The sequence below is a fragment of the Drosophila takahashii genome, chromosome 3R (assembly GCF_030179915.1).
Source record: "Drosophila takahashii strain IR98-3 E-12201 chromosome 3R, DtakHiC1v2, whole genome shotgun sequence".
Taxonomy (NCBI): Eukaryota; Metazoa; Arthropoda; class Insecta; order Diptera; family Drosophilidae; genus Drosophila; species Drosophila takahashii.
Window position 1 is genome coordinate 28,832,246 of NC_091681.1, and position 27,127 is coordinate 28,859,372.

Sequence of the window (27,127 nt, forward strand, 5' to 3'; positions counted from 1 at the left end):
ATGTTGCAGGTACTCTCGCTTGTAATTTTGAGTTCAGTGATTATTGAAAATTAATAAATAATCAAATTGTTTTGGCTGGTTTTTTTAAAAATGAGATATTGACATGATTTTGAAAGATAATTCTGAACTATTTTGTGGTGCAATTCTACATTTTTACTGATTAAAATCTCATTTTTTAAAATGCCACTAAAATTGTCATAAAAATAATCGGAAAGTTAATGTTAAAGAAAATGTTATTTAGAAAATTCTCTCAATATAAAGTTATTCAATTTTTGTGTTAATATTTTATTCTGTCAGATTAAGATGCCTCTTCAGAAAAGTGTTGCCACCACTGATCCGCTTAATTCGCACGGGAGTCGAAAGATGGCGATGAGGCGGAGGACTTCAGTCACCGGAGTATCGGAGGCGGCAAACACGTAACGCCATTTTGCGGCGCGTGATGGGAATCGCTAGCAAGGACGTGTGCATATGCCTACACAGGAGCCGGAAAAGCGGTTAAAATCGGGAAGACCCATGGCGTTATGGGGCAAAAGGGATGGTGGGAGTGTAAACTTGGACATACATAAGTCAGCTCGTGAGTCGGCGGCCCACGCACGTCCTTGCATTTAAGTGCCAAATTAGGAGGAGGCCCTGGCCGGCGAATCCGAGGCACTGGCTGCCTTGCACATGGCTGTTGGCCATAAATCAAACGGTCGATGCAATTTATGGCCCTGCCAATTCAATGAGCCACTGCCAACCGCTGCTGCTGCTGTCTCATCATGACCCATTACTATTATTATTGCTGTTATTAAGGAGCCCGGCCTGAGTGGGAGAATTAATTAAGTTTGCTGAAAAATGCAATCCGGCAAATAGACAATGGCAGCAGCTGTTCCATCCGCCTTTCTTCATCTTCTTTGGATCTCAGAGTCCAGTTGGTGAAGTTGCAGCCTGATTGATGTGGCACCTCGCAGCAGCCGACAGGATATCCAACCGGGCTGGCTGATGCAATTTGACACATGACAAAGCAAGCTGCATGGTAAGTTGGCCAGACCAACAAGATTACATGCTAAGAAGAAAATTAGAACAATTTTCTTTAAAATAAGCAATCTATTAAAGAAATTATTTAACATTATATTGGCAATTTAAAAGCCAAACAAGTAAAATGCATAAAAATGACTGAAAACGTTAAAAAACCCTTTTGATTTACCTATTTTATTTAAATCTCTTCAGAACACTTAATAAAATTGAATTGCTCTTTATTTGCACGTGCATTTTGTAAGCCGCAATTCAACCAGGTTTATTAGAATCGCAAAGCTGATTTTAATCAACCAAGTAACCAAACCTTGTTCAGCTCAATTGTTGAAGAGTGCGGCTCAATTAAAATGTGAAAGAAGTGAATAAAAAATGTAAATACCGTTAAAATGAATGGCACTTGAATTAGGAAGTTTTCAAATAAATAATAGTTCAAAGTTGCAATTATTTGTAATTGATGTGAAATTTAAGCGAATGATTTGAATATTCTTCTCACTCGTTTTTCCCCTTTTGTTGGCCGTGTCGACAGGTGCCAGTTAAAAGTGCTAAAACATTTAAGAAAAACTTTAACCATTGAAGACGAATCGAAAAAGATTTAGTTAGCGTTGAGTCTGAAAGATTACCTAATTGGTCAAAACTTGTGAAAGTTTAATTTGCATTTGCACTTGGCCAATATTTTATTGCTTCTAAAAGTTTATCTTTGCCGGACAAAACGATAAAAAGTTTCTACGCAGTTTCTGGCCTTGACTCGAAGTTATAGATCATTAGAGTAAGGCATTTATATATTTTATCCTTATTATATATTATTCCCACTCGGAATTATTTCCATTGCAATGAACATTTGACTTTATGCAAGGCTAAAAAATCTTGATTACTTAAACCTCGGCTTTCCACATAAACGTCACTCTTAATCAAAACCCGCCATTGTTACCCATTGCCGTTTGCCAAGCATCTGCTAGAAAGCATTTCATATTTTACGGCACACCTCATAAAGCCAAAAGGTTGACTGGCAGAAAGTCAGAGGGAAAGTGCCCTTGGTTAGAGGGATATGGGCAACCTTTATGCCACTTGCATTACGCATACGCCCTGTCGTCGCCCAGATCTTCAAGTTTATGCTAAAAAGTCGCACACAGACGCAGCCGGCATTCGCCTCCTTGCATTTCTCCATTTTTATTTCAATATCCATATAACCCCTTGCCCCCAATCCCTTCGCTAGCTCCATTTTATGCGTTCCTTTCATGCAATGCAAATCGTTGGAAAAATAGTTTATTTTTTACACATTTTTATGAAACTTTTTCCTGCCATTTTCCCTTTGTTGCTTAAGCATGTAATTTATGTATTCTTGAATGCCAGTCTGTGTGTGTGTGTGCAAGTGCCACAACAATTTGCATATGTGGGCCACACTCAGGTGGCAGCCCGTTCTTTTTTTCTATTGGCCACGCATAAAGCTTAATTTATTGGCGACTGCAGCCTGGAATTTTCGCTCCCGCTTTGGCCATCATTATTTTTTATACCCCTGGTCAGCCACAAAAATTTGGCTATCAAAGAAAATTAATAATGCACAAAAGGGAAGGGGTTACGGAGGTGAATCTCTGGCATTTTCACTTTTGCGTGCGATTGCGGAATTTTGCGCTAAGGAATGAGTGCAGAAATATTTTAAAAGGTTTAATCAGCCAGAAAATGCAGAAAAAAGGGAAAAACGTTACAAAGAGAAGGTAAATCTGGTAAGTAATGTAAACTTTTAAGAAAGCCAGAATTTCAAACAAGGATATTTGCCTGACACCCTTGACTTCAAATCGCAATCAAAGTCATTATTAAATTTTCAGCTCGAATGCGACTTCTGGTGTCTTGATGGCCAAATTAATTGCATATCTGATGGGGCCTAAATCCGATCTTTGGCTGATGGCAGAGACGCGTCTGGTGGGCTCATTTAGCATTTGCCACGGGCTTTGTTGTTGATTTCAAATGGCATTGAAGGGCGGCGTTTGGGAGGCTGCTAATGCGTCTGAGTGCTAACTGCTTGGAAACGGATTGTCGGACTGTAGGACTGTATGATTGTACGATTGTAGGATTGTCGGCTTGCCGAATTGCGTCACGGATTGCCTGAAAACGATAGCGATGCATTGCGAATGGGGTTGAAGCCACGGTCGAACGGTTCAATTGAGCTGCCTGTTCAGTTGAATAGAGGCTTGCATTTTAAAGGCTGGAATTAGGTTTCACTGATTGAAGAGCATGAATTTGTTTGGGAATTCACAATTATGGGAGTCAAGCAAACAAAAGAGATTGAAATCAGATGGAACTCAAGTCGGCAATCAGTTTGTTAAGGATTAATCAAAGATTACGACATCAGTGTAAATGCAACAAATTCAAACGAAATGCGTACATAAATCTGGTTACTTAATCCCAGAAAAAAATGCTTATAATCACCTTTATTATTCCTAACTTATAAAAATTCATAAAAACATTTATGTAAAATTGAGAAAAAGTTTAACTTTAATACAGAAACCAAATCGCCTTACAAAAAACCACATAGTTCAGTCTTAGTCTCTTTGTTCCAACAGTTGGCTTTGTAGTGGCTAAAACTCCTGCGGCACAATTCTTCGCTGAGTTCAGTACTTTTCTGGCCACCAGAAAAGCCTAAGCTTAACCAGAAGTCATGGATAAAGGCGATGCCATCGCGGAGCTCGTAAACAAATACGCACCTCAAATTTGTAAAGATTAGCAGACAATTCGCACACAGTCAACACGGACCACATCTAAGCTGCCATCTTCCATCTACCAATCCCCATCAAGACACTGGGAAAAATTCTATTAGGTACTAAAATTTTACTAATAAAGAAGGTATAAATATAAAGTTCAACAAAATATTAGACTTTCAATCAATATTTGTGCAAAATAAATCAAACAACTAATTAAAAAGTACCAAAAATAATACAGTGCTTAAACATTTTGGTGCAACTTTTTCGCTGTGCCTAGATAGAATTTTAGAAATAAGGAAGGGAACTTGAAACCGAAACAGGGACAGGTTTTGGAGTCCCAGGTAACCACCTTGTCTAATCTAATAGCTGCCGGCTGACAAACATTGACATTTTCTGTTATGTAATCAGACGCCCAAAGGTATGCCCAAAATACAAAGAACACGTGCCCAACACGCTCGCCGCTCGCCCAAAGCTGAAAGTAAGGCGAAAAGCGGAGGAAACGCAATAAATTGTCGCATAAAAATTGATGTTTTATTTTCAGCTGCCTTCCCACTCGCCTCTTTTCCCCACTTTCCCCACAAATTTCCCATTTTGGGTTCTGTTGTTTTTCGCTCCACCTTTTGCTATGCAAAACGTGCATGGAAATCGCAAAATTCTTTTTGGTTTTTCGGTTAGCCGAAACACAAACAAAAGAAACTGAGCAGAAAGTTGCTGATGGGAGGAGAAAATGTTTCGGGCTTGAGGATCAACGGGGAAGTTTTTAAACAGGCGAATTTTGCTTGCTCTAGATTCTTATCATACCTGAGAACTTGAAAAAGTGGCATTATATTGCAAATGGATTTTTAGTTATGTTTTGTTCTATTGGTATAGTGACTTGGAAATAGCTCGAAAGTCCTCCATTTACTCCCCATATATCTGGAAACTTACTTAACTTGAAGCTTGTTTAGTTGTAATTGCGTATGGTATTAATTAAAATACGCCCTAAAGGTTACCTTTAACCTGTGAATATTTCCGACTCTAACTTACCATACTCAAACCGAGAACATTTTCCCGTAGGTCCATAATTTACACAAGACAGGGGCGTGTCGTTCCGAAATGTAGTCAAAGCCGACACCGTCATGATTATTTGATGTCAGGCCGGCGTTATTTATAGGCAGCTGACATGACTATCGCCGGTGCAAAACGTTGCCCTACCACCTATGCATATAAGTAGTTTGAGTCCCCTAAAATAGACTGAAAACAGTTTATTTAAGATATGGGTATGAGAGAGCAGGGCGTAAATTAATATTTGCCACGTGTGGTGCTCGGGATGTGTTGAGCGTTAACCGCAGGGCAGACACACGTGAAAAATGTCGAATAATCCATTACGGACAAGACAAGTGCCTCTTATCGTCAGACAGCCCACGCAGTCCGGACTCTGGAGTTTTCTCGAAGGTGTTGCCGTCTTAGAGGAGTCCTCCAGTCACTCCACTTGACATGGTCGGACAGTCCGCCCTTTTGTGCCGGACTCCCTACCATAAATTTTCCCAGGATTTCAGTCAAATGCTGCATAATCTGGTGGCCACCTCCAGGCAGCAGACGTGAATTTTTGGCCTTGAAAGCGGTTCGAGAGGCCCGAGGTTACTCCTAATTGGTTTCCCGGGAATGCGTACAAAAGCTAATGAATTATATGAATCCCTCATCGCTTTCCTGGAATGCTTCTCTTGTCTTAAAAACCTGGAGAAAAGATTTGCTTACAAAAAGTATACAATAAAGAGTCTGGTAAATATTTATTTTTAATTTTTGGAAGGAAATTAACAACCGAGATTTTATAAGATAAAGTCTTCATTTCTAAAGACTAAATTAAATTTAATTTCAAAAAAAAAACTTTTTGTTTTTATGTCTTTTATAAAAGCTTTTAAATCTTTTCCTATTCTAAGCACATACAATTTACATTTAATGGGAACTTGTCAGCCATTAAATAGCGAACTCAATTTCTCCTCTACATGTCAATCCAATTTATGACTAGCCTCTATCAAAATTATTTAGCCAAACTTTAACAGAGCAGTTGATAACCTGACTCTCGGATTCCAGCTAACCCAACTCAAATATTATGGCTGACTTCATGCCATCTTGGCTTACAAGTCACGGGCGGAAATTCGGATACCTACATATATGTGTGTGTAAGGGAATAAAAGGTAGGTGAAAAGCCAGGATGAGAGTGAGAAGTGGAAGAAGGTAACGCGATAGTGGAGCGGAAATTTGAGCAATGCAGCTAAATTGCGTTTAACCAAGCAAGCGAGCCAACTCGAACTAAAGGCATTCAAAAGCCCAAAAACCCATTCCCCATCTCAGCCGGAACCGGAGAGCTCAAGACCCGGATAGCCAAGAGTCCCGAGGGCCAAGAGCCGACGACCAAGGACCACCTTCCTTCGTGAAGACAAACTGCGCGCTGAAAACATAAATTCTTGATTGCAATAGACGTCGACAATGTTGTCACCGCCGCCAGACTCGCAGGCATCATCATCATTTTGATGTCGTCTCCTCATGAACTTGCGCCATATTTCACTCAAGGCTACCATTTCAAAGGGAACACGCCCAGAAAACCAGATAGTGGTGGCAGAAATGGAAGAATAAGAAATGTATCTTCATTATAAATTAACGAGTTTTCAACCCTTTTTATATAAATAAAATTAAATTTTTATTTAATATTTAATAGTTTTTATTTATGATAATAAAAAAAACTTAGTTTAATTTACCAAAATATTTGTTTAAAATATTACCAAATATGTTATAAAACTGCAATTTTAAAAGTATTAAAACTGATCCAAAAACCAAAAGATCTGCCACCTCTGAGACGAAGTCTTCTCCACCCAAATTGCGCTGACCAAAAGTAACAAAAGGAACACGTGACATCTGCGGGACATAAATAAGGAGATGGAGAGAAATGGCCGGTGTAAATTATTGCACGACATCATCAGCGAAGGTTCCCGCTTTTGGGGTCACCACCTCAACAACCTATTTATATAGCCCCAAAATCGAAGGCCCCATCCCTTCGAAACCTCCGCGAATCAATGAGTTTTCCTACCATTTCCCCCTTCCACCTTTTGGGCAAATTAAGTGCTTAAATTTCAATTAAAACTTGTACTTGAACTTCTTCTTCTGGGAAGGAGAACCGGGAATTGGTTTCGTCTCCCATCGCACTGGCCTCATTAATGCTAAATATGCGCGATATTTTATAGTAATTAGGAGCAGTCAAATTGAATTGGCATTATAGGGCGTGTTATGTTGCCAGGGCTGGCTCTGCTATAAAAAGCAAATGTTATTAGGGTTAAACTTAGTAATACATTCATTGGGAAGGAGGCAATTTGCTGGAAAATAGACATTTAAATTGGGGGAGGAAGAAAATGAGTCCGAAGGATGGGAAAAACAGATTGACGATCCACTAGGAATTTTGAAATTTCAGCAAGACCCCCTCATCCTAAAATAATTTCCTAATTGAATGGAAAAATTATGGATTAGATTTATTTAAAAAGCAACTTTGAACTTGGCATTTAAATTCTTGATATTTTTGAGGAATTGTAGTCAAAAGAAGGAAACATTTTTATATTGGAATTTTCAAGAAAAATTGTAATACTTCAGTGAGCCAAAGAAATAACTGTTTTAAAATAAAATAAATTAATGCGAGAAGGTGAATGCAATGCGAAAACCCTGAGTCTACTTTTAGACACCTTGTAAATAATTTTTTAAAATATGTGATTAAATTTCAATAAATTTAAACTCAATTTTGTTACATAAATCACTGTTTTAAAATCACTCATAAATGAATACGATAAAATGTATGCAACTCGGAAATCCGATTGAATATTTGGAAAATTGGCGATCCAATATTCAGGGTCTACTTTTAGACACCTTTCTTAATGATTTTAAAAAACTTGTGATTTAATTTCAATAAATTCAAAAAAGATACAAAATTAAACAATCGAATAAAAAACGAATCTTTCTTGAAACCTTTTTAAGAATTTTTGAATATTTACCACAAGCAAGAAATACTTGCTATTCAATGGCTTGGAAGTCAGGAATTATTTCTTGCAGCCGCAGCGAGTTGCAGACACGGCCACAATACAATTTGATTTCCATTTCGTGGGATCTCTGGCTTTGATTGCCGCTGACCTACTTGCTGCCTGATTACCCCACCAAACACACACAGAGCGATATGATATAGACACCCACACACACAGACAATCGGAGGTGCGGAGGAAATTCTCCATGTGGCATAGTTAGCATAACTTACGGCGCATGCCGCATTCCTCGCTGGCAAATAACTTTGCATACTTTCGGTGGCATGGATAAGTCGCCTTGATTTATGCAGCAAACACTTTCGATTAATTGCCCACAGAGCTGCGTTCATTGCACATGTGAGGCGAAAATGTACATATAAATGGGATGGGGGAATGGAAATTCGGCATAAGGATAATTTGGGGGCCGAGGGGCGAAAAGTCATCAAAACTATTTCATTAATTTGTTGCTCGGTTGCTCTGCTGCGGCCCCAGAAGTCTTTAAAACTTTTGTTTGTTTGTCTTGGGCCAAAGTTTTAATCGCATTTGTTTGTCACCGCTCCCGACTTCATATATTTCGTTTTTCGTTTTGGCAATCTGTCTCAGTTACTCGAAAACTCGGCTTGCTGGCTTCTGCCAATATTTAACTTATAAATCCACATTTTAGACAAATGTTTGACTAGCGGAGAAAGGACATTTTTAGAATAGGCTGTGATTATTGGGTTGAGAGAAACGTGGAAAGTTTGATTAAATCTTGGGTTCTTTTATCTTACCCTGAAAAAAACCAGCAATGATTTAAAGTTCAACTACCTGGCTGAGCATTTTAGAAAATGCTACGTTTGATTTGAATTGCTACTGCATTTAGAGAAATTGTAGCGGCGCCTGAAGCGACTTGGTTTAGAATTTTCGCCTAAAAGCTGACAGCAAAATAGTTAAAGCGGGGTTTATCTTAGGTAGTTACCAACCATTCCAGATTTCGAAACAGCTGTTTCAGAGATGCAGTGGAAAGCTCGATTCTGGCACCTGTCATAAGCATCTGCCACCAACTTCCGCCCATACCCTAACCGCACCTATCCAAAATCCGGTAGCGTTCTTCTCTTTTCGACCGCCGTGATAGCCAGACGTACAATCCGTCCGCGTTTTCAATTCGCTTTTTGAAATTTTAAAATCACAGTGAACATAACGCGAAACGGGCTAAAATATCACTCCCAAGCAGCAGAGAAGACATAATTTGTGCTTTGCGGGTTACAGAAGAATTCTGATGTAAGTGAAAACTCACAAAAGGCAGACATTTTCCAATTTAACCCCAAAATATTCTCTAGATATTTTCCTCCGGGTCACGATTGGCGTAAAAGCCTCGTCTAAGATCCATTTTACTGCCGCCGCAGAGAAGTGCCCTCTGGGGCTTATAAATTGGAATACCTCGCTGGAAACGACGTTTGGAAAATTCCAAATCACCCTTAGCGTACGGCGGGGGCATGATCAGCAGGTAGATAAAATTTATCTCGGTGGGAAAACCATGAACTTGTGCTTATTAGGCTTTAATTTGCTCTAGATTGTGCCCCACATTAATATTGGCGTTTAAATAAGCAAGATCCAAGGCGTTTAAAAAAGGAGATTCGACCCACATAACCTACAGCGAAGGCATCACGTGGCATGGCAGTCTAAACCTTAATTTTTTTTAAGTGATCGCCTATCTAACCTAAAGCCCAACAACCATGTTTTCCGGGAAATAAAGTATATGTCAGCCAGCTAATTCCCGAAAAGAATCATACCTAAACAAACCAATAAGTGATAATCGCGCGCCTGATGCTTTAAATTTCCCAATTCACCGGTTGGAATCCGAATTCCACGATCCACAGTCCACTGGGTTCCATTACCTAATTCCAATAAGCCGAAACGGTGAAGAAAATTCGGTATACCTTCGATTTTGCCACGGAGACCTCGCGCTTGGAAAGCTATGCCTTCCCATAACTAAACCTGGAAGGCGACGTTTGTTTTTTTTGTAGAACAAAGTAGAGTAATATATAAATCTAATTAAGAATATGTAAAGAAATTTTGTAAAGCGGTTCAAGATTCCAGTTAGGTGACGTTATCGGTTTCGGGCCTCAGAATTTCAATCTAAATAACCTCCAAAGGGTCGCGAGTGTTAAGAGATTTAATTGAATATTATTATTTAACCCCATGGCGACCAAGTTTGCCTGTTACAGCCACCTGCCCGGGAGATCGATCTTTCGCCGCTGGAATGCCTACAAAAATCAGTGAGTTTTAATCTTACATTTATCTTTGCCAAATATATATATTCAAAATATCTCACACTTGAACAAATACCCCTTGATTAATAAAAAATTAAATAAACCCTATGGAAAATAAAGTGAATTAAACAAGAGCCCATTGCCGATCGCGACATCTTATGAATAACGAATTAATTAAATAGATTTTGGCTGGAATAAAAAGAAACATGCTGAAGTTATAACGAAGATTTAATTGAATATTTGAACATCCCTAATTATCGAATTTATAATTTAAAATTATCTTTACTTTATATTTCTAATCCATTATTTTTTTATTATATACATTTTTATTTACTATACCCTTGCCTTATCTGCAATTAAATCTTGAATTGTCTCTAGTTAAAAATTATATAAGAGCAGCCATATTATATTCCGATTATTTTTGGAAAACCTTGTAATGAATACGAACTTTATAAATGAAAATGTGTGTGGAATTTTAGATCTTGATTAAATGAACACGAATTTAAACATGAACCTTGAGTAGTTCAATATTTTAACTCTGCCGATGATTCTGCGGTCGTAAGGAAAAAGGGGTCACCAGAGCCATGCTCGAGGATGGTGATCATAGGTTGGGTGGGCATCCCGCGACCACTACAACATCTGTGGCATCGCGTTTATTTACTTTTTTTCTCGAACTATACTATTCCTTACTATCTTTTCCTGAATCTGTCTATCATTCTCTTCCGGTTTTGAAATCTCGCCTTTCTTCTGTCGTAAGCATGCTCAAATCTTGTCTTAAAAATAATAATGTGTAGCTAGTGTGCCGGTCCGTTTAAGCAAGACCACCGCCCCCTAAGCCGACGAGCGAGAGCCGGACCCATAGCATGCACCTGCACGGACGGATCGTAGGACTCACCGCACCCAAGTTACTCGTTACACGCTACAGATATTATTCATTATTATTAATAAGAAAAGTGGCGCCCAGACGTGTGGGGCCTTTGTGAGTACAGTATTCACTCATTAAGACTCACCGATAGATAAATTCAAATTCTTTTCTTTATTTCTTACAAATATTTCAACATATAACTTTCATTTCTAATCACAACTTCCTTCTTTGATTTATAATTGACTGGATAACAGAGGTAGAAGCACCAGTCTTCTTTCTGGCCTCAATTAGAAATCAGGGATAGTAGTTTCCTTCATCAGGCTGTGATGTTGTTTAAAACTTAGTCCGATGAAAATACAGAACGTATACAACTTCGGTTGATCTTCTGGCTCGGACTGGTTTACCACTTCACTGTCTCAACCACTCTTCGGTAAATAAAAGTTTTCGTTAACACAGGCGTTACGGAATATAGAGGCATAGAATTCCAGTGCCCTATCCACGAATGATTAACGGGAAAGTTTATTTACATTTCGCCTTAGAGAGTTTAGATTTTGGCAATATGAAGCAGGAATATTAGAGTATCCATTTTCGAAGAATAAAATATCTAGTCCGCTTCACACTGTTAGAAACCTAATCAACTCCCTTCTTGAATCTACATCTATAAACTATTCATCCTTCTCGAGAACGTTAAAGAAGTAAATATTATTCTTCCTACGATACGCAGACATCAAGTGCAGAGTTTAATTGAAGTTATTGAAGAATAAATAATCGCACGGTAGATTATTACTTGTTGAAGTAATTTTATAAAGACATCTTCTAAAAGTTTTATTTTTTTTTTGTATTGCTACCTTTTATCTAACTTTGGAAATTATCGTAAACATGGGGTTAGACCGATCACCAAGTAAAGGCTCACAGGAGGCCACCAAGCCAGTCTGTCCGATATGCAAAGCTGAAATTAAAACAACTTCTGAACATTTTGAAACCACGTGCCATCACGAGTTTCATAAGAAGTGCATCGATGCGCATTTCAAGAAAAGTGACTTGTGCCCAGTATGCAAAGTTTCCTGCAGGCCAGTGGTCGAAAAGGGGTTACAAACTCGGTCTCAGTCTAAAGGTCGCCAACAAGAAGTAGCCGATAATACCCCAGGTCCATCTGGAAGCGCTCAGAGCGGCAACAATAGTGTTACTGATCAAGCAACAGCAATAAACACAGTCACTATGGTCTCCATGGAGCGAAGACTATTCTCGCTTCTTTCCGAGAAGATTACCGATTTAATCCAAAATACAGTAGAAGAAAGTGTACGGAGATTGATCACTACTCCGCCAAATTCCGCTGTTGGCGGCGAAGAGAGACCCGCAACTCCTCCACCGGTAGACGGGGTTGATAGCGAGCCAGTTTCTGGTGTCGAACAAATTCAAAACAGGCATCGGCTCATGCCCAACATAGGTTCCCCAGGCTCTCACCGAAGTAACATGTCCGATCTCCTAACTAGACCCGACAAGGTCGTCCATATTTTAAACGGATGGAAAATTAAATATTCGGGGTCAGGTGTTTCAATAGACAACTTCATTTATAGAGTTGAGGCGCTAACGCATCAAACATTAGATGGAAATTTCTCGGTACTTTGCCGGAACGCTAGTGTTCTCTTTGAGGGCAAAGCAAACGAATTTTATTGGCGTTACCATAAGTCGGTAACCGAAGTCCGCTGGGATTTGCTATGTTCTGCTTTGCGCATGCAATTTCGCCAGAAAAGGGATGACATTGACATCGAAGAGTTGATCCGAAACAGAAAGCAGAAGCCTAGCGAAACCTTTGATAGCTTTTACGATAGCGTAAATATTTTAGTCGATCAACTAGAACTACCCTGGAGCTCGCGAAAACTTGTCCGAGTTCTCAAAAATAACCTAAGGCCTGAGATACGACATGAACTACTGAATGTCGACATTTCAACAGTCTCAGAGTTAAGAGAAACCTGTCGTCGACGCGAAGCTTTTCTCGACGACGTTAAACGCGCGCACGGGTATAGTAAAGGTAACCCATTTAGACGCGATATCTCAGAACTGATTCCAGAATCTGATTCTCATAAAGATTCTGAATCGGAAAACGATCTAGAAGTAGACGCGTTTTCCTTAAAATGCTGGAATTGCCGAAAAGATGGACACATTTACCAGGATTGTTTAGCCGATAAACGACTTTTTTGTTACGGCTGTGGAGCAGATAACACCTACAAGTCAAATTGCGTGAAGTGTGCAAAAAACTCCAAGTCCGGCGCTTCGAAGTTGCCGTACAAACCGAAAACTTCGAATACCTATCGCAATCAGTCAACAATGACCGATTAGACGTGGATGCACCATTCATTGCACCACAAATTATCCCTGACGTTCCAAAAAGCAATGTCAGTTCGTTGCTGCATTGTAAAGTTAAAACCCTACCTGATATATCAAATCCAGAATTTTGTTCCAACCCTCTCTTAGAAAGATTTAAATCTCGGAGTTCTAGAAGAATCAAATCGTTTTGGCAAAACATTAGAACCTGTCGGCTGGGATTGAAATATATCTGTTCAGTTCCTATCGGAACACGAGATCCTAGACCGTTTTTGCCGATTCGTTTATTAGATCGCACTGTGTATGGTTTACTTGACTCCGGGGCATCCATAAGTTGTTTTGGAGGTGATTTAGCTAGCGAACTCATAAAGAAGGATGATGCTTACAAGTCGTTAAACGTTAGTGCTACCACGGCAGATGGAAGCCCACAACGGATAGTAGGCAAGATGAAGGTTGACATAGAATATGGAAACATTCAAAAGTCTCTAAACATTTATATTGTGCCATCACTAAAACAAGATCTATACTTGGGTATAGACTTTTGGAGGCTGTATGATCTTCTTCCCAGAAATCTGAATATATCCGAGCTAGAATCTAAAGAATCTAGCAAAGTCAGCAGCGAGGTCGAGGTAGATCAACACGACTTGTCTGAGGCAGAAAAGTTACAATTAGCCAATGTTATCAATTGTTTTCCTTCATTTACTCAGGAAGGCCTTGGCAAGACTAGTTTGATCACACATTCAATTGACGTGGGTAGTGCCAAGCCAATTAAACAGCGCCATTTCCCTGTCTCACCTGCTGTTGAGAAGAGTATGTACGCTGAAATAGACAGAATGTTGCAATTAGGGGTTATTGAAGAGTCGGAAAGCGCCTGGTCCTCTCCCATAGTCATGGTCACAAAACCTGGCAAAGTCAGGATTTGCCTAGATTGCCGGAAAGTCAATAGTTTTACCGAAAAGGACGCCTATCCGCTTCCTCAAATCAGCGGCATCTTAAGTCGGTTGCCAAAAGCCGAGTATATTACTAGTCTTGATTTGAAAGATGCCTATTGGCAAGTGCCGTTGGAAGTTCAATCCCGAGACAAGACTGCATTTACAGTCCCTGGTAGGCCACTCTACCAATTTAAAGTAATGCCTTTTGGGCTTTGCAATGCCACCAGCACAATGTCTCGCTTGATGGACAAAGTCGTCCCAGCGCATCTCAGGAACGAGGTGTTCGTATACTTAGATGACCTCCTGGTAGTATCGTCAAACTTTGAGAACCATCTTGACGTACTTAGGGAGATTGCCGTTCACATCAAGCGTGCAGGATTGACAATCAATATTGGCAAAAGTCATTTCTGCATGCGACGTGTACGTTATCTGGGGCATATCATTGGCGATGGCGGAATTCGAACAGATCCTGAAAAGGTTAAAGCAATCACCGAGTTTCCTGTCCCGAAAACCCTGCGAGGTTTAAGGAGTTTTATGGGTTTATGTGGTTGGTACCGCAAATTCGTTCCGAATTTTGCCTCTCTCGCTTCTCCTTTAACCGATTTAATGACAACCAAACGAAGGTTCAGTCTTACCCCAGATGCTCTGAAAGCCTTTGAACTCTTGAAGAGTCGTCTCAGCGAGGCTCCGGTGTTATGTAGCCCGGACTTTTCTAAGCCATTTGCCATCCATTGCGATGCTAGCAAGTCTGGTGTCGGTGCTGTGTTGGTACAGGTTTCCTCCGAAGGAGACGAACGCCCTATAGCCTTTATCTCGAAAAAGCTAAATCGAGCTCAAAGAAACTATACCGTAACCGAGCAGGAGTGTTTGGCGGCGATAGTAGCCTTGAAGAATTTTAGAGCTTACGTAGAAGGACATGATTTCACGATCATTACCGACCACGCCTCGCTTAAATGGCTTATGTCCAACCATGATCTCAGTTCTCGTTTAGCTCGATGGGCGTTAGCTTTGCAAAGATATCGATTTAAAATTGAGCATCGCAAAGGAACGATGAACGTGGTTCCCGATTCCTTGTCCCGCGTTAACGAGGACGAAGTTGCGGCAGTTGATTTGCAGGAAGGTTTGCTAGTTGATTTAACTTCTAACCACTTTAAATCTCCTGCTTACAAGGATCTGATAGCCAAAGTTGAAGAGAAGAAAGCTAATTTTCCTGATCTTAAAATAGAGGACGGGTACTTGTATAGAAAGGCAGAACATTTGACAGGAGAACAAGTACACGATGAATATGCATGGAAACTTTGGATACCCTCAGAGCTGGTCCCCGAAGTTCTTTTTCAGGCTCACAACAGTCCGTTGGCTTCCCATGGCGGGATACACAAGACTGTTGAGCGCGTTAGGAGGTATTATTTTTGGCCTCGCCTCGTGCCTGACGTGAAAGCATACATTAATGCCTGTGAGACATGTAAATCGACTAAACCACCAAATCATGTTCTCAGACCACCGTTAGGAAAAGCGCCAGAAACCGTACGGCTTTTTCAGCGTATTTTCATCGATTTTCTCGGACCTTACCCACGTTCAAGAAGTGGAAATATCGGGATTTTCATAGTCCTCGATCATTTTTCGAAGTTTGTATTCCTCAAACCGGTAAAGAAGATAAACGCAAGCGTTGTAATAAAGTATCTTGAGGGGGAGCTATTCACGACATTCGGAGTCCCCGAAACCATTGTGTCAGACAACGGATCCCAGTTTCGCTCCGAAGCGTTTCAGAAGCTGATGAAGCAGTACGAAATCTCACACATTCTAACAGCTGTTCATTCACCGCAAGCCAACGCTTCTGAACGCGTGAATCGTTCAGTCATTTCAGGGATTAGAGCATACTTAAGACCAGATCAAAAGGACTGGGACGAGTACCTTAACAAGATATGTTGTGCATTAAGATCTTCAATCCATTCAAGTATAGGGACCACACCATACTATATGGCGTTTGGCCAACATATGGTTACTTCTGGTTCGACTTATGCATTGTTGAGGAGGTTGAATATGCTAGATGACCGATCTCTCTTGTTTAATCGACGAGATTCGTTTGAGATAATTCGCGAGGAAGCTGAAAAGCAAATGCAAAAAGCTCACGATGTGAACGAAAAAAGGTATAACTTACGCGCAAGAGAGGTATCGTTTGTACAGGGTCAAGAGGTATTTCGCCGCAATTTCAAGCAGAGTTGCTTCCAAACGGGCTACAACGCCAAGTTTGGACCGTCATTTGTAAAAGCCCGTATTAGGAGAAAAATAGGTAACTCTTACTATGAGCTTGAAGACTTACAAGGTCGATTGCTAGGCAATTATCACGCCAAGGATATTCGACAATAAAGTCACTCCAGGCGTTATCAGTCTAGGGTATCTAGAACTAAATACCCTAGTCTGATTGTAGCGGGGGGGTTTTGTAGCGGCGCCTGAAGCGACTTGGTTTAGAATTTTCGCCTAAAAGCTGACAGCAAAATAGTTAAAGCGGGGTTTATCTTAGGTAGTTACCAACCATTCCAGATTTCGAAACAGCTGTTTCAGAGATGCAGTGGAAAGCTCGATTCTGGCACCTGTCATAAGCATCTGCCACCAACTTCCGCCCATACCCTAACCGCACCTATCCAAAATCCGGTAGCGTTCTTCTCTTTTCGACCGCCGTGATAGCCAGACGTACAATCCGTCCGCGTTTTCAATTCGCTTTTTGAAATTTTAAAATCACAGTGAACATAACGCGAAACGGGCTAAAATATCACTCCCAAGCAGCAGAGAAGACATAATTTGTGCTTTGCGGGTTACAGAAGAATTCTGATGTAAGTGAAAACTCACAAAAGGCAGACATTTTCCAATTTAACCCCAAAATATTCTCTAGATATTTTCCTCCGGGTCACGATTGGCGTAAAAGCCTCGTCTAAGATCCATTTTACTGCCGCCGCAGAGAAGTGCCCTCTGGGGCTTATAAATTGGAATACCTCGCTGGAAACGACGTTTGGAAAATTCCAAATCACCCTTAGCGTACGGCGGGGGCATGATCAGCAGGTAGATAAAATTTATCTCGGTGGGAAAACCATGAACTTGTGCTTATTAGGCTTTAATTTGCTCTAGATTGTGCCCCACATTAATATTGGCGTTTAAATAAGCAAGATCCAAGGCGTTTAAAAAAGGAGATTCGACCCACATAACCTACAGCGAAGGCATCACGTGGCATGGCAGTCTAAACCTTAATTTTTTTTAAGTGATCGCCTATCTAACCTAAAGCCCAACAACCATGTTTTCCGGGAAATAAAGTATATGTCAGCCAGCTAATTCCCGAAAAGAATCATACCTAAACAAACCAATAAGTGATAATCGCGCGCCTGATGCTTTAAATTTCCCAATTCACCGGTTGGAATCCGAATTCCACGATCCACAGTCCACTGGGTTCCATTACCTAATTCCAATAAGCCGAAACGGTGAAGAAAATTCGGTATACCTTCGATTTTGCCACGGAGACCTCGCGCTTGGAAAGCTATGCCTTCCCATAACTAAACCTGGAAGGCGACGTTTGTTTTTTTTGTAGAACAAAGTAGAGTAATATATAAATCTAATTAAGAATATGTAAAGAAATTTTGTAAAGCGGTTCAAGATTCCAGTTAGGTGACGTTATCGGTTTCGGGCCTCAGAATTTCAATCTAAATAACCTCCAAAGGGTCGCGAGTGTTAAGAGATTTAATTGAATATTATTATTTAACCCCATGGCGACCAAGTTTGCCTGTTACAGCCACCTGCCCGGGAGATCGATCTTTCGCCGCTGGAATGCCTACAAAAATCAGTGAGTTTTAATCTTACATTTATCTTTGCCAAATATATATATTCAAAATATCTCACACTTGAACAAATACCCCTTGATTAATAAAAAATTAAATAAACCCTATGGAAAATAAAGTGAATTAAACAAGAGCCCATTGCCGATCGCGACATCTTATGAATAACGAATTAATTAAATAGATTTTGGCTGGAATAAAAAGAAACATGCTGAAGTTATAACGAAGATTTAATTGAATATTTGAACATCCCTAATTATCGAATTTATAATTTAAAATTATCTTTACTTTATATTTCTAATCCATTATTTTTTTATTATATACATTTTTATTTACTATACCCTTGCCTTATCTGCAATTAAATCTTGAATTGTCTCTAGTTAAAAATTATATAAGAGCAGCCATATTATATTCCGATTATTTTTGGAAAACCTTGTAATGAATACGAACTTTATAAATGAAAATGTGTGTGTGTAGCAGGATGGCTACGTAGTAGTATGTATGTATATATATAAGTAGCGGTATTCCTTCTAGAACATTCTTGTATATTCCTAGAATACATTGTTATTGTTGTAGAGCTTGCTCTCACTGGGCTTGCTCTCTCTCTTGTGATCTCACCACACTCACTCTCTTAGAGAGTCGGGGGTTGGTGCGTGTCGAGAGCTGAGAGCGAAGTCAGTTGAAAGCCAGCAGCGATCCTGACAAGAGACTATAAATCTAAATAAAGTGATTAATAAATATAACTGTGTTAAATTCAATAACTGGGGATATAAATTATAACCCTACAAATTCAGAAGTGGGCAGATCACAAGCCAAATAAATAAAAACGAAAAAGAAGACTAAAAACTAAGATAATAAAAACTTAACAAAACAAAATGGATTTAAACGACGCAACGATTGAACAATTAAAAAAGTGGTTAAGTGTACTTAACTTATCAACGACGGGTACAAAACGAGAATTAATTTTACGTCTTAACAAAGTACCGCTTGAAATACGCAAAATGGGTGATGAAATGTTAGTACAAAAAGGGAATCGAGACGGCGCCGAAAGCAACGAAAAAGACGGCGACATAGAAAATTCCGAAGAAGAAGACGGCGCCAAGAGCAATGAAAAAGACGGCGACATCGAAAATTTTGAAGAAGACGGCGACAAAAGAAACGGAAAAGACGGCGGCATCGAGGATTGCGAAGAAGACGGCGACAAAATAAACGACAAAGACGGCGACATCGAGGAATATGGAGAGAAAAGCGATGAGAATAACGGCAAAGACGGAGAAATCGAAAGCGAAGTTGGCGATGAGTACGAAGAAGCTATAGGCAGCATGGACGAAGTTGGCGGCAGCACTGAGAAGAAAGAAAAGGGTCAAAGGAACAACGAAAAAGGCGGCGAACAGAAGGAAGGCAAAAATCAAAAGTGTGCAGAGAACAACAAAGCTAGAGAGAATTTTAACGACGCAGTTAGCAACGCACGTATGGTGAAAAAAGGCAACGTCGCCAAAGAAAACATGGAGTACAATTTTAATCAGAGCATTGATATTTCGTTGGGAATGGCAATGCAAGTGTTGAGTGACTTCTCTGGTGAATCGTGTGCCCGCAAATGGGTTACTCAAATGAATAATATCGCCAGCATCTATGGCATAACTGGGCACTACGTTAAAATGTTGATGATCAGCAAGATTAAAGGTAAAGCCAATGTTTGGCTGCACGCAAATTCAGGGCGTGTTTTGCTACCACTTGAAGAATTAACTGCCGAACTGATTTCAATGTTTGGCGAAAAGGCTTCGAAACTGGAGATAAGGCGCAAGTTTGAGAATCGCCAATGGAATGCCGGTGAAACTTTTGGCAGTTATGCGGACGACAAAGTAATGCTTGCTCAGAGCATTTATATGGAGCCAGAAGAAATGTTAGACTGCATTATTGAGGGAATCCCGAATCAAGGGCTGCGTAATCAGGCGCACATGCAATGTTTTGAAAATGTTAGACAAATGAAGCGAGCATTTGCCGATATTAGCTTGCCCAAATCCGTACGTTTTGGAGGGACGACGACAGTGGCGCACTTCAAGGACAACAAAGAGACGCGCTGTTATAATTGCAACGCCAAAGGACACTGGGCATCTGAATGTAGGAAAGCGAAGCGGGAGAAGGGATCTTGCTATGCGTGCGGCGAGATGGGGCACTTTGTGGCAACCTGCTTGAAAAACAAAAATAAGCCCGGAGGCAAAAACAATTATGTAAGATACTTTGAAATTAATTTTATGAATGATTCTAATACCAGGTTAATTACAGAATGCCTCATAGACACGGGAAGCCCGATTTCATTGATCAAAATATCTAAAGTACCAGCAAATGTCTGCAAGTTACCTGTTCTAAGTTTATACCATGGATTAAATAAAAGTTATCTAGAAACGTATGGAAGAATATTATGTTACGTTAAGAAGAATTTAAATAAAATACATTTTCATTTAGTTATTGTGGCGAACATGTCTATGAGTCATGATGTAATACTGGGAAGAGATTTTATGGAAGCATGTAATATTAATTTAAACCTCGACTCCTTGAAAATGGTTACGGTGGAGAACATGGAAAATTCTTCAAATGTTAGTAATGAAAATCAAATAATTAGTGATATTGTTAGTAATAAAAATCAGATTGTTAGTGATATTGTTAGTCATGAAAAGCAGATTGTTAGTGATATTGTTAGAAATGTTAGAGAAGAAAATCAGATTGTTAGTGATATTGTTAGTCATGAAAACCAGATAGTTAGCAATGTTAGTGATAAAATTAGCGACAATAGGCAGATGATTAGAAAAGTTAGTAAAGTTACAGATAAAGAAATAGTTAGGAATAGCAATGAAATAGATCTAGTGGCAAGGGAATTGTTTAATATTAATATTACAGATGAAAGTCCAGATTACAAAATTGGCAATGAAGTGAATTATAATGTTAGGCGTCATTTTATTAAAATGGTAGAAAGCTGTTATGTAAATAAACAAAGACCAAAGGAACCCGAAGTTAGATGTGAAATAAAATTAAGATTAGAGGATTCTAAACCTTTTAGTTGTTCGCCCAGACGTTTAGCTTATACAGAAAAAGAAAAGTTACAGGTTATATTAGATGAATATTTAAACGAGGGAATTATAAGACCAAGTCAATCGGAGTACGCATCTCCAATAGTGTTAGTAAAAAAGAAAACAGGCGACTTACGATTATGTGTGGATTATCGAAAACTTAATAAGACAATGGTTAAAGATAACTATCCTTTACCTTTAATAGATGATTTGTTAGACACTTTAGTAAATAAAACAATATTTTCGAAATTAGATTTAAAACATGGCTACTTTCATGTGTTCGTGGACGATGACTCAATAAAATATACTTCATTTATGACGCCATTAGGACAATTTGAATTTATGCGGATGCCAATGGGGCTAAAAAATGCTCCTGCGGTGTTTCAGCGATTTATTAATACAATTTTTGCGGACATGATTAGGGATGGTAAGGTAGTAATATATATGGACGACATTATGATCGCCAGTAAAGAGATACAGGAACATTTAAATGTTCTTAGGGAAGTTTTTGATCGTTTAGCAAGAAACAAACTAGAATTGAGAATGGACAAATGTGAGTTTTTACAAGCAAGTGTACAATATTTAGGATTTTTAGTAACCAGCAAAGGAATACAAGCTAATGATAAAGGAATAGAAGCTGTTAGAGATTTCCCTGTTCCAGATAAAGTACATGGTGTTAGAAGCTTTTTAGGTTTATGTTCGTATTTTAGGAGATTCATTAAGAATTTTTCGATGATCGCAAAACCATTATATGACCTGTTAAAGAAAGATAAAGAGTTTGCATTTGAAGAAAGGGAACTACAATGTTTTGAGATGCTTAAGAAAATGTTAGTTGAAGCGCCAGTGTTAGGATTATATTATTATAAAGACGAAATAGAATTGCATACAGACGCAAGCGCACAAGGTTTTGGAGCGGTCTTACTACAAAGGAAAGAGGATAAAAAGTTGCACCCTATTTTTTATTTTTCAAAGGCCACAACAAAAGACGAGGCAAAATATCACAGTTTTGAACTTGAAACGTTAGCAATAATTTATGCTCTACGAAGATTTAGAATTTATGTGCAGGGTAGACGATTTAGAATAGTTACTGATTGTAACTCACTGACGTTAACATTAAATAGGATTGAGTTAAACCCTCGAATTGCACGATGGGCATTAGAGTTGCTTGAGTATGACTTTGAGTTAGTTCATAAATCGGGAAAACTTATGCAACATGTAGACGCGTTAAGTAGGAATACGAATATACTGGTAGTAGAAACGAATAGTTTTGAAGACAATTTAATTATTTGTCAAGCGAAAGATGAGAAGTTAAAAGATGTTAGGAAAAAGTTAGAAAAAGAGGAAGATAAAATGTTTGAGATGAGGAATGGAGTTATTTATAGAAAATCAAATGATGGGAAATTGTTATTCTGTGTGCCAGGAGAAATGGAGGACAAGATATTATACAAATATCACAATGAATTAGGTCATTTAGGACGAGACAAGGTTATGGATGCTATTGTTAGGACGTATTGGTTTCCGAATATGAAAGAAAAAGTTGTTAGACATATTGATAATTGTTTGAGATGTGTGGCATATTCGCCAAAGTCAGGAAAAGGGGAAGGAATGTTGCACAGCATACCAAAAGGAAATGTGCCATTCGAAATTATACATATCGATCATTACGGACCGGTTGATAATGGAAGATCAAAGAAACATTTGTTTGTGGTGATAGACGGTTTTACTAAATACGTTAGGCTATATGCAACAAAGACGACGAACACAAAAGAAGTTATTATAGCAATGAAAGATTATTTTAGGTCGTACAGCAGGCCAACATGTATCGTTTCGGACAGAGGAAGCTGTTTTACATCGGAAGAGTTTGGAAGATTTGTCGAAGAATATAATATTAAGCACGTAAAAATTGCGACTGGGTCACCTCAAGCCAATGGGCAGGTGGAAAGAATTAATAGAATAATTGGGCCAATGATAGCTAAATTAGCAGATCAGGAAAAAGGACTGCATTGGGATACAGTTGTTGAGGACGTTGAATTTTCATTGAACAATACAAAGCAAAGAAGCATTGCACAAATGCCGAGTAAAATGTTGTTTGGAATCGAACAGAAAGGAAAAGTTATTGATGAATTGAGGCAAAAGTTAGAAGAATTAGATAATGTTAGTGATGTTAGAGATTTAGACAAAATTAGGAAAAATGGAGTGGAATCGCAAATCAAATTACAAAATGACAACGAAAGAAGATACAATGAAAAAAGGAAGGATAGTTTAGAGTACAAAGTTGGAGATTATATTATGGTGAAAAATTTCGATAATGCAGTAGGAGTCGCAAGGAAGCTAATACCCAAACACAAGGGTCCTTATGTTATAGATAAAGTTTTGAGGAATGATAGGTATGTAATAAAAGATGTGGAAGGTTTTCAATTGTCGCGTTGCCCTTATCAAGGAGTCTGGAGTAGTCAAAATATTAAGCATTGGATTGGTAAACGAAAATAGCTGTAAATATATCCAAAGAATTGTAAATCTAAAGACTATAGTATGTAAGATAATTTTAGATGAAATCAATTGTAAATTAAACCAAGATCAGGGGATCTTGAAATGTCAGGACGGCCGAATTGTAGCAGGATGGCTACGTAGTAGTATGTATGTATATATATAAGTAGCGGTATTCCTTCTAGAACATTCTTGTATATTCCTAGAATACATTGTTATTGTTGTAGAGCTTGCTCTCACTGGGCTTGCTCTCTCTCTTGTGATCTCACCACACTCACTCTCTTAGAGAGTCGGGGGTTGGTGCGTGTCGAGAGCTGAGAGCGAAGTCAGTTGAAAGCCAGCAGCGATCCTGACAAGAGACTATAAATCTAAATAAAGTGATTAATAAATATAACTGTGTTAAATTCAATAACTGGGGATATAAATTATAACCCTACATGTGGAATTTTAGATCTTGATTAAATGAACACGAATTTAAACATGAACCTTGAGTAGTTCAATATTTTAACTCTGCCGATGATTCTGCGGTCGTAAGGAAAAAGGGGTCACCAGAGCCATGCTCGAGGATGGTGATCATAGGTTGGGTGGGCATCCCGCGACCACTACAACATCTGTGGCATCGCGTTTATTTACTTTTTTTCTCGAACTATACTATTCCTTACTATCTTTTCCTGAATCTGTCTATCATTCTCTTCCGGTTTTGAAATCTCGCCTTTCTTCTGTCGTAAGCATGCTCAAATCTTGTCTTAAAAATAATAATGTGTAGCTAGTGTGCCGGTCCGTTTAAGCAAGACCACCGCCCCCTAAGCCGACGAGCGAGAGCCGGACCCATAGCATGCACCTGCACGGACGGATCGTAGGACTCACCGCACCCAAGTTACTCGTTACACGCTACAAAATGTATCGCGTATGCACAAACATCTGATTAACTTTTCTATCATTTTCAACTTGGCCCTGTGGCGAAACGATTTTATATTTTTGGCCGGCCCTCCTGCTCTCCAAAGTCTGTGAAGCGAGAGCTGCAGAGAGCTGTCAACCGCACGGATACAAATACAGGAAACGGAGCACCGGCTCACCGGGCGGATGGGTAATCTGGGCAAATCGGGGTGGCAGCTGGGCGAATGGCACGTTGTGAGCCAAGGATGAAGCCAAACTGAACTTGGGTGAACTGCACCTGACGCACGGGCAAATACACCAAGGGCCAACTGGCTCGTCCTCATCCTGCCACTCTTTTCAGGACCCAACCCAATCTCCGCCTCCTCCTGTTGCTAATGTAGTTTACTTACGCTGAAATATTTGCTTTGCCAAACTGCATTTCCATTCCAGGGCAGGAGTCAATTTTTATCACTCGCTTTAAATTTGCATACGGACATGGCAGTTTGAAACCTTCAAGGGTTTTTAGCAACTGCAGGAACATTGGAAAAATATTAAGCACTTAAAAATAGAAAAATCTATAATATATTTTCCACTAAAATAAAATATATATTTTGTTTTTAAAAAAAAATTCTACCATTTTAACTTACATCTCTTTCGTTTAATTTTCATGGTATTGGAACCACTGTACAGTTTTTCGGTAGAAAACAGAGCGTGTCCAAAGCTGCATCGCCAAATCACGATGAGGATGCAATTTGCAATCGACAAAAATTCCAGAGAATTTCAGTTCCTGTTTTTAGATAAAATTAAGATAATTATGTGTGCCAGTGAAGAGTGAAAAATAAATGAAAGGAAAGGCTTAGCAACCAGGATCAGCCGCAAATTGCCGTCATCATTCTCATGGGGAGGGAAGGGTGGTAGCTACCTTTTGTCCGGCTTTCTCTTCGCCTGTCCGGGACTTATGAGAAAGGCCAAAATGTCATGTACAACAGATAAAAAGGACACGGACACGGCGGCTAATGGCACAAAGAAACATCAACTGCGAAAAATCGGGTGGGGATACCATAAGAAAAATTCACTTCATTGAGAAACACAAACTACAATTTTATGTTAAAATTTAATTTAAAAACAAATTAATGTAATACTAATAAAACCATTACAATTTGAGAGGACATTCAAATTAAAAAAAAAATCGGATCTTCTTAATCATTTAAATTCTAAAATAATCTAAAAAGGTTTGACAAATTTATAACATTTTGAGATTTTAATAGGAACCACAAATATTAAAAAAATATATTCATAAATTTATAAATATTCCATTATTTTTTTTTGTGTACAAAAAACGAGGGGCGACAACCAGAAAAGGGTTATAAAGCTCAGTTCCATCCAAACTCCTCCCTTCTTCACCCCTTTATCTCTGGTCTAGGCCATTATTGTGCAGGCTTTATTGTTTTTTTGTGCTTTTGCCATCTTACTCATTTCGTTCTTTGGTTGCCTTTTGTTGAATTGAAACAATTTGTCACTTTTGGCCAAGAGCCTGTGGCGGTTTTTTGTCCAGCAGTGCGAGAGTTAGCTGAACTCCTGGGTAAAAAACCCTGCCGCCCTTTGTTCTTCTCCTTTGTAGTTAATGAAATAAATGGAGAGCAAAGCGCAGATGGGCGCACCGAAATATACATAATATTTCTGACAGTGTTTTATTGCAAATTACCAACTTCAGATGGTGGCTACAAAATTACGGACTTCCTGATAGCCCAAAATTACCAGGATATTTTACAAGAAAATTACAAATTATTTGATATATTCCAATTAATTTTGGTAAAGTAAAATTAAACGCACAAATTTATTAATTTAATTGTATTTTATATTCTCCGCCATCTCCCTTAGTAAATATATTGTTGCTGAGTTGATTGTATTATTTGCACAATTACCATAAAAGGGAAATGTACTCACATTTCCAACATATGTTTGAAACACTTTATGAAGTGTTCTTTCATCCAGTCCGTCGATAAATGCCTATAACTCGATGTATACAATGAACTGCATTTCATTAGCCCACCGCACTTGCCACGTGTAAAAACAGCAAAAAAAATAAATAAATATAAAACGAGTGCAGAAAATCAATCGGCCTGTTAAATTTCACCGAATGGCCATTTCATTTGCATAAGTTACGGATTGACCATTGCATTACAGTACATTAAATTAATGCCAGATGGCCACTTAGAGCGAATAAAATAAACGCAATTGAATTTGTTCACACAAGCAGTTAAAGACCAGGCAAAAAAAGTAAAGAAAGGGCGGTAAAAAAGATTTCATTCCAGCTTTCCGGGAAATCCAAACAAATAAATAAATAAGATTAGGATGAGAAAAAGAAAAATGGAAAGGGGGCCTACTTAACCTCAGATGGACCTGCTTTATTTATAAGCCAGGTAGCGAAGCTCCAAGTTGGTCGTTTGATCTGCTTGAGCATTTCACCCACCTGCCTTCAGTCCTGCCTTTGAACTTTGCCCAATGGTTTCCAAATCGGCCTAAATGTCTAAACAGGAAATCAATTCTCAACAGCCTTTTGTGCCGGACTCTCGCATTCTAAAGGATTTGTAGGTGGATGTGTTGGCCAAATGTTTGTTTACTTACTGAATATTGAAAGGATGAAGCTTTAAATATAAACATTTTTGAAAAAATAAAAATCTACATATTAATATCTCACAGAAATTAAATGAATTTATGGTGAGGAATATCCCAAAAATGTTTGTAAGA

The 27,127-nt window shown here is 38.9% G+C and overlaps 1 protein-coding gene and 1 long non-coding RNA gene across 4 annotated transcripts; one reads left to right on the top strand and one right to left on the bottom strand.

The window, feature by feature from the left end:
* Positions 1-281: 281 nt before the first annotated feature.
* LOC138913391 (uncharacterized) lies at positions 282-25,200 on the bottom strand. 3 transcript variants are annotated; one of them, XR_011419107.1, is made up of 6 exons: positions 25,024-25,200; positions 24,787-24,905; positions 5,003-5,426; positions 4,737-4,943; positions 563-1,045; positions 284-472 (listed from the first exon to the last, which is right to left on the bottom strand). It is a non-coding gene; the product is annotated as an uncharacterized lncRNA (long non-coding RNA). The 3 variants fall into 3 exon arrangements; XR_011419108.1 differs by having other exon boundaries at positions 282-1,045; positions 24,787-24,934; XR_011419106.1 differs by having other exon boundaries at positions 283-1,045.
* On the top strand, positions 19,263-20,747 carry LOC108057638 (uncharacterized). The gene is made up of 2 exons (XM_017141970.3): positions 19,263-20,176; positions 20,232-20,747. Exons 1-2 carry the CDS (start codon positions 19,268-19,270, stop codon positions 20,241-20,243), a joined length of 921 nt encoding a protein of 306 aa, XP_016997459.3. The 5' UTR covers positions 19,263-19,267; the 3' UTR covers positions 20,244-20,747.
* Positions 25,201-27,127: the final 1,927 nt, after the last annotated feature.